Source organism: Meriones unguiculatus, chromosome X (genome assembly GCF_030254825.1).
Source record: "Meriones unguiculatus strain TT.TT164.6M chromosome X, Bangor_MerUng_6.1, whole genome shotgun sequence".
Lineage (NCBI taxonomy): Eukaryota > Metazoa > Chordata > Mammalia > Rodentia > Muridae > Meriones > Meriones unguiculatus.
The window spans coordinates 8,747,140-8,760,006 of NC_083369.1; the positions used below are offsets into that span (position 1 = coordinate 8,747,140).

The following is a 12,867-nucleotide window of genomic DNA, read 5'->3' on the forward strand; positions in this document are numbered from 1 at the left end:
ATGTGAACTGCTGGACTAAGATGAGAAAGGAGAGGAGAACCTCCCCTATCAGTGGACTTGGGGAGTGGCATACATGCAGAGGGAGGTGGGAAGGTGGGAATGGGAGGGGAAGAGGGAGGGGCTTATGGGGGGATGCAGAATGAATAAAGTATAATTGATGACAAATTTTAAAAAAAGGAAAAAAAAAGAAAAGATAATTTAAGAACCTTAAATGACTTTCAAAAGTGGAGGAAAACATGGAGTTAGTCAATTTACATGGAGCACGTCTCGCCCCTGGGGGCAATGGTCTCCTGAACCTAGTCAGACCTCGGACACCACCACTGCCAGTTCTAGAACTGATGCAGAATGATCCAACGAGGGAGTTAAGGCTTCTCATAGTATTTCCTATACGCCCACACCTGTTTGTTTATATCCCCCATTTTTATTCATTCTTACTCAGATAGAGCCAAGTAATTGTGGTAATGATACTTGCTTTTTTGCCCAATGCTGGAATGCTAGTGAGTTTAGGTATGCCCTGGTTCCTTGCATGCCTCGCTGGGTTCCTGTGCCTGTTGATGCCCCTCATGCTATGACTCTCTTCAGACAGAAAAGGGATCTTGGAACTACAGCCGCCATTGTTACTGCCATCTCATTCGCGGCTTTTGGAACTACCACCGTGGCATTAGCCATGAGTCATACTGTGCAGACTGCTCAGACCCTGAGTAATCTTTTAGCCAATGTAGCTCATGCCTTAGATGTACAAAAAGGAATTAATGCTCAACTAAAAGGAGGCTTGATGGTGTTCAATCAGAGGATTGACCTCGTGCAGGAGCAAATTGATACCCTATGGCAAATCACTCAACTTGGCTGTCAATCTAAGTATGCTGGACTTTGTGTCACTAGCACACCAATATGAGAATTTTTCCCATGCTGCAAATATGTCTAAACAATTGTCTAGCTATATTTTACGTAATTGGCCTGGAGAATTCGATACTATGATGGAGCAGCTGAGAGTGGCCATTGTTATGGTAAATTCTACCAGAGTGGACGCAGGACTAGCCACAGGATTATCATCATGGATTGCTGCAGCCATGAATCATCTGAAGGAATGGGCGGGCATGGGAGCGTTAGCAGGCCTTTTGGTGTTGGTCTCCTCGGTTTGCCTGTGGTGTATATGCAAGGTTAGAGTCTCACAACAGCGTAATGCAACCATGATCATTCAGGCCTTTACAGCCATTGAAGCAGGACAGTCTCCCCAAGCATGGTTGGCTACCATAAAAAGCTAAAATGTTATGCTCAGGATGCGAGGCTAAGCACTGCACTCAGGGTCAGCCGCTTTCGACCCAAAGAAGAGCATGTCTGATTGCTTGCGGGTTGATGCCCCAGGTCCCGCCTCTGAGAAAAAGGTATCGGACGGGTCTGATACTCTTTGGGTGGATGACACCTAAATGAACATCAGTACAAAGTCCCAATTTATTTCTAATATCAGAGATCAGACCTCTACTCTTGCCTGATGCATCTAAAGCAAAAAGGGGGAATTGTAGAGATCTGCGTAATGCCGTGCCTTAAAGATGGAACTGGTTTCTGCCTTCCACCTTCCCAATGGTGAGTGCTCTCTGTCACAAACAACTCCATATTTGGCTAAGGCTGAGGATCTGGCTTGCTTCCATGTATGTGAACCTATCTGCATTGCCCACGTGGCACGCTGGGGTTGGCTACCCAGAGGCTATTTAAGCTGTGGGCTGGCTTTCCCCAGGGTCAGAAGATTGTTCAAGGTTCCTGAATAAACTGCATTGAGAAAAAAATATATTTTGGAGAAAATACTGGTATATGAGCATGCAAAAAAGAGAAAAATGTCTCATATAAATATTTCTATGTATTTTCCTCATGTGTCTGGCTCAGAAAACCAGACTGATATTTATTGAATTATTTCACTACCACAGTCTGCACACAAAAAAATTGTATTAAGGGTCCATGAAAGCAGTAAGAGATTAAGCATACGTGTCACTCCTTGAACTTAATTAAAACTTTAAATTTTGCTATACTTAACTATTAAAATTTATATATATTTTTAACTTATCAAATGCTATTATGGTAGAAATTTGTTCATTACACTGAATGTTCACCATAGATGAACAAATTCTAATGGAATTAGGATTTTTCATACATACATTTTCATGAAAAATTTTCTTTTATGCCCAAGTAGATTCAAACAGATATTTCTCAATGGGATTTCTATATATTTTATTTTCTGAAAGCATTTTCTTGAACTACTGGTTCAATTTTAAAAAATTGAATTTAATTTTTTTTGTTTTGGTTTTTCAAGACAGGGTTTCTCTGTGTAGCCTTTGCTGTGCTGGACTCACTTTTTAGACCACGGAGGCCTTGAACTCACAGAGATCACCTGCCTCTGTCTCCCTGAGTGCTGGGATTACAGGTGTTCACCATTGTGCCTAGCAATTTGAGTGTTCTTGGTAGCTCAGTATCCAAGTGGGTACCTTAGTAAGGAGAACAGGGACTGTCTCTGGCATGAACTCAGTGGCGGGCTCTTTGACGTCCCCAACTCCAATGGGAGGAGCAGCCTAGCTCGGCCACAGAGGAAGACATTGCAGCCAGTCCTGGTAAGCTAGGGTCAGATGGAAGGGGAGGAGGTCCTCCCCTATCAATGGACTTAGAGAGGGGTAGGGAGGAGATGAGGGAGGAAGATTGGGGTTGGTAGGGGATGAGGGAGGGAGCTACAGTTGGGATACAAAGTAAATAACCTGAAATAAATGTAAAAATAAAATAATTTGTTTCATAAAAAGATATACTTAATGATTTTTAATAATCTGATTTTTGTTAAAAATTGTTAAATGTAAGCAAAAACTGAAAATATATGTAAAACTTGTGTTGGAGTTGACAAAGAGGAATTCTTAAATGTTTTGAGTCATACTAAATATATTCTTTATTTCTTTTATAAATAGCATAGAGAACAGATTTTTGCCTGATTAGGTTAATAAGAAAGTACAGTACTGGAGCAAAGTTTGGGCAGGCCTGGCAACAGATCCTTTAAAACTAGTGGCTGCTCAACTGTAATACTAAAAACAGTGTGTGTAGTACTTACCTGGTCTACTCTCCATCTCTCCTACTGGACTTGTAGTTAGTGAGGGGAACTGACATTAGTGAAGCTCATGCTACCTTCTGGGATATGACTAATAAAGATATTTATCTCTAATCCAAGAGTAGCTATTATTCTGCCAGCCTCTAGCAAAACTGTATAAGCTCATTTTAAGTTATCTTCCCACTGGCCTAGATATATCAACTTCAAGCTGGAAAGGTAACTCTATACATGCTAGCTAGATTTCCCAGTGCTGGAAGGTATTATTCAGTAAGCTGCTAGGGGAGAAAAATACATTAATGATTTTACCTTCACTGGACACTGAAGACTTATAATATTGACCTGTCAGGCAAAATGTATGAACTGGTGCAACAGCAGCATGGTGATTATGGTAGTAACGAACAATTACTGATTGACTTTATGGCCTGCCTCACATGACAGATTCTCACCTACCTGGTCAAAAGCCTATGCCTGGGGAGGTCATAGGTCGTAAGAAGAAATAAACCCATTATTGTTGTTGTACTAAATGGTCAGGTTGTCAAATTAAGCTACCATCTAAATATATGTTTAGGGGGATTCAAGATGGTGACGACCAGCATATACCATATCTGAAGGGCACAGTATATGAAACTCCGAAATTTGTGAGAGGAGGGGCAGCTGAAGCCAGAACATCAACAATGAGGCTCCCGGGGTCACAGGGGACAGTCCCTGAGCTGAGACCATGGACATGGGGACTGAGAGTGGCAAATATTCAACCCTCCTGCACTTCCCCTTAACCCAAGCACGGACCTCCCTCCTTGGCAGAGGCAGCCAGCAGTACTCACTGCTCCAAGCATGGGCCTCCCTGCTCTGTAACTGAGACAGCAGAGGCGGGCCTCCCAGTTCCATGGCTGTAGAGGACAGCTGTACTGGTCACCTAGTGAGCTGCTGTAATGGCCTCCCAGGTCTGCAGGTGGCTAAATAAGGCCTCCCAGGGCCTCTTAGCAGGTGGCTGTATCAGTCTCCCAAGTCTGTGGCATTGGGGTGGTGGCTAGCCTTAACAGGAGCCTCTATGCTCCATGTCTGAGACAACAGAAGAGGCTACCCCAAGTAAGGGTCTTCCTGCCCTGCGGAGAAAGAGATCAAGTGGATACAAATCGTAGAGGAAGATGCCAAAGTATCATTGTTTGCAGATGATATGATAGTTTAAATGAGTGACCCTGAAAATTCTACTAAAGAATTCCTTCAGCGCATAACCACCTTCAGCAAAGTGGCTGTATACAAAATTAACTCAAAAAATCAGTAGCCCTCCTGAATACGAAAGATGAAAGGGCTGAAAAAGAAATTAGGGAAACTACACCACTCACAATAGCCACAAAAAACAAAGTACCTTGGCGTGACTCTAACCAAGCAAGTGAAAGAACTGTTTGAAAACAAAAAAAACAAAAAAACAAAAAACAAAAAACAAAAAAACAACAAAAAAACAAACAAACAAAAAACCTTCAAGTTTCTTAAGAAAGAAACTGAAGAAGATATCAGAAGATGGAAAGATCTCCCATTATCACGGATTGGTAGGATAAACAGTGAACATATCCATCCTTGCAAAATCAATCTACATTTTCAATGCAATTCCCATTAAAATACCAACACAATTCTTTACAGAACTTGAAAGAACACTTCTCAACTTCATATGAAAAAACAAAAAACCCAAAATTGCCAAAACAATCATGTATAACAACAGATGGTCTGGAGGTATCTCCAACCCTGATCTCAAGCTGTACTACAGAGCAATTGTGATAAAAACTGCATGGTACTGGCACAGAAACAGAATGGTGGATCAATGGAATCGAATAGAAGACTCAGAAATAAACACACACAAATATGGGTACTTGATTTTTGACAAAGAAGCCAAAACCATACAATGGAAAAAAGACAGTATCTTCAACAAATGGTGCTGGTTTCTAAGTGTGCAGAAAAATGCAAATGGAGACATATTTAGTACTCTGCACAAAACTAAACTTTAAGTGGATCAAAGACCTCAACATAAAACCAGACACACTAAAAATATTAGAAGAAAGTGGGGAAGAGCCTTGAACTCACTGGCACACGAGACAGCTTTCTGAATAGAACACCAACAGCTCAGGCTCTAAGAGCAATTATCAATGATTCCTCTTGAAACTGAACAGCTTCTATAAAGCCAAGGACACTGTTGTCAGAACAAAACGACAGCTTACAGACTGGAAAAGAATTTTCATCAATCCTATATCTGACAGAGGACTAATATTCAGAACATATAAAGACCTGAAGAAGATAAAAGCAACAAATCAAGTAATCCAAATAATAAAAGGGGTACAGAGCTAAACAGAGAATTCTCAATAAAGGAACATGGAATAGCAGAGAAACACTTAAAGAAATGCCCAATGTCCTTAGTCATCAGGGAAATGCAAATCAAAATGACCCTGAGATTTCACCTTATACCCATAAGAATGGCTGAGATCAAAAACTCAAGTGACAACACATGCTGGAGAGGTTGTGGAGAAAGGGGAACCTCGTCGACTGCTGGTGGGAATGTAAACATGTACAAGCACTTTGGAAATCAATCTGGCACTTTCTCAGACAGTTAGCGTTATTGCTTCCTCAAGATCTAGCTATACCACTCCTAGGCATATCCCCAAAATATGCTCAAGTACACCACAAGGGCATTTGCTCAACCATGTTCATAGCAGCTTTATTTGTAATAGTCAGAACCTGGAAACAACCCAGATGTCCCTCAGCACAGGAATGGATACAGAAATTGTGGTACATTTTATGCAATGGAATATTACTGAGCAATTAAAAACAAGGAAATCATGACATTTACAGGGAAATGGTGTGATCTAGGAAAAATCACTCTGAGTGTGGTATCCCAAAATCATAAAGACACACATGGTATATACTCACTGATATGTGGATATTAGATATATAATATCATATAGACATACTAAAATCTGTACACCTAAAGAAGCTAAGCAAGAAGAAGGACCCTAGGTAAGATGATCGATCCTCACTCAGAAAGGCAAACTGTATAGATAGTTGAAAAGGGAATAAACAAGAAACAAAACAGGAGCCTACCACATAGGGCCTCTGAAAGACTCCACCCTGAAAGTTATCAAAGTAGTTGCTGTGGCTCATAGCCAAACTTTGTGCAGAGTGCAGGGAATCTAATAAAAGAAGGGGGAGATAGAAAGACCTGAAATGGACAGGCCTCCACAAGCAGAGCTGCAGAACCAAGAAATCTGGGCCCACTGGTATTTTCTGAGACTGTTACTCCAACCAAGGACCATGCATGGATATAACCTAGAACCCCAGCCCAGATGTAGCCTATGGCAGCTCAGTATCCATGTGGGTACCTTAGTAAGGGGAACAGGGACTGTCTCTGACATGAACTCAGTGGCTGGCTCTTTGATCACCTCCCCCTAAGGGGGGAATAGCTTTACCATGCCACAGAAGAAGACAGTGCAGCCAGTCATGATGAGACCTGATAGGCTAGGTTCAGATTGAAGGGGACGAGAGCCACTCCTATCAGTAGACTTGTAGAGGGGTATGGGAGTTGATGAAGAAGGGAGGGTGGGATTAAGAGTTAATGAAGGAAGGGGCTATAGTTGGGATACAAAGTGAAGAAACTGTAATGATATAAAAATGAAAAATTAAAAAATAAAAAAAGAAATATATGTTTATGCCCATAAACTTGTGCTGCTCTCAACTTTTCACAGAAATTCCTTTTTTTATTTTCTTTTTTTTATTTTTGTAGTTGGTAGAGGTTTATGCAATGATTCATGACTGATAAAAATGCTGAGACTATATGACAGAGAATGTTCATCCAAAGCTGGATCATCTATCTCAATATCCTCTCAGCCAAAGCTCAGGGAGTCTCTTAGAAAAGAGGCAGAATATATAAAATGGAGAATGGAAAAGACATTTTCTAAATTTTCAACATGACAAGGCCATGGCATACATGAGAACTCACAGTAGCTGTGACTGCCTGCCTCAGACACACCCAATTTTGTTGTCAAAATTCCAACAAGGATTGGAGAGGAGGAATCATTAGGAGACTTTTAATACTAAGGGTATAATTTTTTTTTTTTTGGCTGTGACCTCTGAAATGTTACCCATGCTCCACTGAATAGTCCCATACCCATGTGCTTATGTGCAGTATTAATTGGATTCAGTATGTTACAAAAAAGAAACAACATGAAGTTGGGAGAAAGACATGTTGGAGTAGTCCTCATAGAAATGGAGGGAAGTACTGGTGGTAGATATAATAAAAATATATTGTATGTATATTTGAAAATTTCTTTTTTATTCTTTTATTCATTATTGTTATTACAATTTATTACCCTGTATCCTGGCTATAGACCCCTCCTCACCTCCTCTTGTCCCACTCTCTCTCCCTCTCTTCCCCCATGTTCCTCTCCTAGTATACTGATAGGGGAGGTCCTCCTTCCATACTATCTGACTATAACCTATCAGGTTTCATTAGGACTGGCTGCATCATCTTCTGCTGTGGCCTGGCAAGGCTGTTCTACCAAAGGGGAGGTGATAAAAGAGCTGGCCACTGAGTCCATGTCAAAGACAGCCCCTGCTACTCTTACTGGGAAATCTATATGGAGGTTGAGACGTCCATGAGCTATATCTAGGGGTCTATGTTCTCTCCTTGCATGGTCCTTGGTTGATTCAGCAGTCTCTGCAGGACCCTCTGAGCCCAGACAGTTTGTCTATGTCTCCTTGTACAGCTCCTGTACTGTCCAGGTCTTTCTCTCTCCCCCTTCTTCCACAAGATTTCCTGTACTTTGCCTAAAGTTTAGCTATCCACATCAACATCTGCTTTGATACCATGATGTATAGGATCTTTCAGAGTCCCACTGTAGAAGTCCCCTGTCCTGTTCCCTGTCTTCTCCTACTTCCAATGTCTATCCTGTTTTTCCTTCTGAATGAGGATTAAGTCTCTTCCCTAAGGTCCTCATTGTTTAGCATTTTTAGGACTAAAGATTTTAGTATGTTTATCCTATATTATATGACTAATATCCACTTATAAGTGAGTATATACCATATGTATCTCTCTGCTTCTGGGTTACCTCACTCAGAATGATTTTTTCTAGTTCCTTCCATTTACCTATCAATTTCATGATTTCCTTCTTTTTAATTGCTGAATAGTATTCCATTTTGTAAATGTACCACAATTCCTGTATCCTTTCTTCAGTTGAGCGACACCTAGATTGTTTCTAGATTCTGGGGAGTATGATTAAAGTTGCTATGAACAGAGTTGAGCAAATGTCCTTGTTGTATGGTTGAGCATCTACAGACTGGGAGACGATCTTCACCAACCCTACATCTGACAGAGCACTAATATCCAGAATATGCAAAGAACTCAAGAAGTTACATAACAACAAACCAAGTAATCTAATTAATAATTAGGTGTACAGAGTTAAACAGAATTCTAAACAGAGGTATATCAAATGGCAGAGAAACACTTAATGAATGTCAACATCCTTAGTCATCTGGGAAATGCAAATCAAAATGACCTGAGATTCAACCTCATACCCACCAGAATGGGTAAGATCAAAAACTCAAGGGATGATGCATGCTGGAAAGGATGTGGAGAAAGAGGAACCCTCCTCCATTGCTGGTGGGAATATAAACTTGTATAACCACTTTGGAAATCAATCTAGCACTTTCTCAGAAAATTAGGAATAGTGCTACCTCAAGTTCTGGCTATACCACCCCTGGGCTTATATCCAAAAGATGCTCAACCATACAACAAGACATTCACTCAACTATGTTCACAGCAGCTTTATTGATGAAATTTTCTTTTTTGGTGATTCTGGTAGATGATGTATACATTTTAAAATATACTCACTTATAAGTGGGTACTAGACCTATAAGATAGGTAAACATACTAAAATCTGTACGCCTAAAGAAGATAAATAAGAAACATGACCTGGGGTAAGATGATCAATCTTCATTTAGAAAGACAAATGATATGGACATTGGAATTAGGAGAACACGAGTAACAGGACAGGAGCCTACCACAGTGGGCCTCTGAAAGACTCTACCTAGCAGTGTATCAAAGCACATGCTAAGACTCATAACCAAACCTTCGACAGAGTGCAGGGAATCATATGAAAGAAAGGGGAGTTAGTATGACCTGGAGAGGACAGGAAGCTCTGCAAGGACCAAATATATCTGGGCACGGTGGTCTTTTATGAGACCGTTTCTCCAACCAAGGACCATGTATGGATATAACCTAGAACCTCTGCTTGGATGTAGCCCGTGGTAGCTCAGTAACCAATTGGTTTCCCATAGTAAGAGGAACAAGGAATATTTCTAACAGGAACTCAAATGGCTGCCTCTTTGGCCTCCCCACCCCCATGGGAGGAGCAGTCCTGTTAGGCCACAGAGGAGGACTTTGCAGCCAGTCCTGAAGATACCTGATAAAACAGGATCAGATGAATGGGGAGGAGGTCCCTCCCTATCAGTGGACTTGGAAAGGGGCAGGAAGGAGATGAGGGAGGGAGGGTGAGATTGGGAGGGAATGAAGGAGGGGCTACGGCTAGGATACAAAATAAATAACCTGTGATTAATACAAAAAATAAAAATTATAAAAAAGAATAAAAATATTTTAAAAACCTGTTAGAATATTTTAAATTCATATAAATAGATTACTTGTATAAAATATTTATAGAATTGTATTTGAGATATTTTAAAGCTAATATATCTGCAATCATTTGGTAATATCTAATTCCATTTTAATTCTGTGTCCTATCTGTGATCATTCTTTGCCAATAGAAGGGAATTAAATTATGCTAGCAATTTCAAAAAAGAAAAAATGACAACCAAATGTGCTATTGAAATGGTTCTTAAAAATCTTTAGATATCTTCCTAGTAGGTCTTGACACTGTGGTGCATGCCTCTAATCTCAGAAGTGGGAGGCTAAGACATAAAATGGGTTATTCTAGTGAGCATGGATAGCTATCTCTTGAGAGCAAAGCCAGTATGAGCTACATTATGATCTTCTGGCTCACAATGTTTCCCCCACTGGTTGGTTGAATTTATTTTGTTATCTAAAGCAATCATCTTGTTCTTCCTATGTTTTCCAACCCTGAATCAACAAGGAAATCATTTAGTTAAATACAAACCAAATCACATATTGGAAGTTTTTCCCCACAGCACTCTTTCCCTGTCTCACCTCTCCTGCTCTCTATCATCTAACAACTCCTTTTCATATCCCCTCCCTCCACCACCCACCACTTTTCTCTATATGCCATTGTTTCTCCCTTTCCACTTTAGCCTGTTTGAAAGACATGCAATAATTGCTTAAAGAATGAGGACAGTTTCAGCCAGGCATGATGGCAAATACCTGTAATCCCAGCACTCTGGAAAGCAGAGGCAGGTAGATCTTTGTAAGTTCAAGGGCAGCCTGGTCTACAAAATGAGTCCAGGATAACCAAGGCTACACAGAGAAACCCTGTCTTAAAACAAAAAGAAATTAAGAAGGAAAAAAGAAACAAAACAAAAATAACTGGACCACCAGCATTGCTTTTATTGCTACAGCCATGGGATTACATGTTGAAATCACATAGCAAATTTCTCAGTCCACTCTCGAGCCAGTCTATCATACTTTTTCTTGTCCTTGCGGTAGACTCTTGCAATTTCAGGAACCAGTGGGTCGTCTGGGTTTGGATCGCACAATAGGGAGCAGATAGATAGGAGAACTTTAGCAATTGTCAGTGCTGGTGACCACTCAGATCTCAGGATATCAAGACAGATGCTTCCCTTCCGGTTGATATTTGGATGGTAAATTCGTGTGGTGAATGCAATCTTTGGTGGTTTGAATGGGTAATCTGATGGAAAATGTATGGCCAGTAAAAAGACCCCTCCTTGGTAGGGGCTATCATCAGGCCCCATTATGGTCGCTTGCCAGTGAAACAGATCTTCCCCCACTGGGCCTGCAGAGCACTGGGCTGGAGGGTCATGAGTCAGGTCCAGGAGCTCCTTTTGGATACGCTTTAGAGCCATGGTCCCAAGATGTGAAGGACAATTCTTTGTACTGGGCCTAGCAAGTAGTAGATGGTTTTGGTGATACTAAGGCCCAGATAGCTATGAGAACCGTAGTGGCAGGTGGTTGGAGCAAGTGTTGTGTTAGCGTGAGGCTGGGCTCTGTTCTCAAGTTGTTGTTCAGGGCAGTCGATAGCAGTAGAGAGGGCCAAGAAGATAGGGGCAACGGCTTCACAACTGTACCTGAAGGACTGCACGATCCCTGTGTCTTGGGACTTTGGTTGATGTGCTTTCGGAAGCTAGAGAATCAGCTGTTGCTGTATGGAGGCAGTGATGCCTGACGGCCGCACAACTGCTACGAGATTCCTCTGCCCGGAGAGGCCAGAGCTCCTGCTCCGGGCAGCCCGCTACTGGCTCTTGACCCTGATGTCCATCTCCAGTGCCTGAGCAACTGGCAGGGGCCTATTGTGAGATCACTAAGGATGCAATGACAACATGATACCTGGAACACTGCATGTACCATAGCAGTGAGGGAAATGTGGGATCAGTGTCAGGGTTAACATGTGTGTAGGTATTGAATATTAGAACAGTGGAAAACTGCAGAAGGCACCGTTGGGTGTAGACTTTGCCCAGTGCTTATTTTGGCTTGGCAAATTCACTCCTTCACCAAGTTACCAGAATAAATAAGATCAATGATTTCTCTATTAGAATGCCTTTATCATAATCTCTTTCAACATTATATGTTTAAGTTTCATAGACCCTTACTTCTATATGTATTTCTTACGGACACTCTCTAATTTAAATAACTTAGAAAGGTGAATATTTATATATCTTGGTAAAGTTCTGGTATAGTTATCCTAAATATTTCAAATTCAAATATTTAGCCATTCAAATATTTAACTAACCAAGCACCACAGAACAGGATGGTGATAGAATAAAGAATAAAAGAAAATAGGTGAACCATTATTTCTATCTTATATATATGGGTTTTAGTTGTTCTTTATAGAAACAATTATGTTTGTTTGGAATGACTCTTCCAATACAAACATACCCACATAATACAATATTTCTTTCCTGAGGATTTCAAATATGGCTATTGATTATATGTGTAAAAATGTAATGCCAAATAATTACCATAAAATATGTTTCTGTGTTAGGTTATCAATTCATTTTGGTGAACTAAAGCACAGTAATTTAATAAAATAATTTCTATTTTTTGCTAAGTTATATTATACACATCAGGTCACAGTTCCACTTATATGGGATATCCTTTTGTTATGAAAATATCTTTTTGTAGAACTATTCATCTAACATATCTATCCACACTAAGTTGGGAGAGCACTATTTTGATAATACTTTACAAAGGAGAGGATATGAATCTCAGAATGGGTCTTCTACTGTTAAGATAAAAATATCCTCACTGAAAGGAAAATTTCCAAATTTTTTGTTATATGGTCTGTGAACGTAGTTTCTGTGCTTCTAAATGAGGTGTTCATATTATTTTTTAAATATTGAAATTTAAAGGTCAGTAGTGTCTTAGGTAGGAAGTATATACAACATTTCAAGTTTTTGAAGCTTCCAGAGTTTTCTTTTTTATGATGAGGATGAGATTGAAAAATTTATCAAAATATTAAAAGACATCAATTCTAATGTTTTTTTTTAATTGGAAATGATACTAGGACCAACAATTTTATTTGAGCTCTCTAATGGAGAAAATGCAATCATGTTTTTCAGGTCCATTTATCATCATGTCCTATGGAATATACATTTCTATATTG

General features: G+C 40.2%; 2 protein-coding genes across 3 annotated transcripts in view; both read right to left on the reverse strand.

Moving 5' to 3' along the window:
- The window catches only part of LOC110543889 (uncharacterized), a 288,801-nt gene that overhangs the window by 76,841 nt on the left and 199,093 nt on the right, over positions 1-12,867 (reverse strand). The window lies entirely within an intron of this gene.
- Positions 10,667-11,113, reverse strand: LOC110544136 (ubiquitin-conjugating enzyme E2 D4-like). Of its 2 annotated transcripts, XM_060374870.1 has the most exons (2): positions 10,967-11,110; positions 10,667-10,912 (listed from the first exon to the last, which is right to left on the reverse strand). In XM_060374870.1, exons 1-2 carry the CDS (start codon positions 11,108-11,110, stop codon positions 10,667-10,669), a joined length of 390 nt encoding a protein of 129 aa, XP_060230853.1. The 2 variants fall into 2 exon arrangements, with proteins under 2 accessions (XP_060230853.1, XP_021485916.1); XM_021630241.1 differs by having other exon boundaries at positions 10,667-11,113.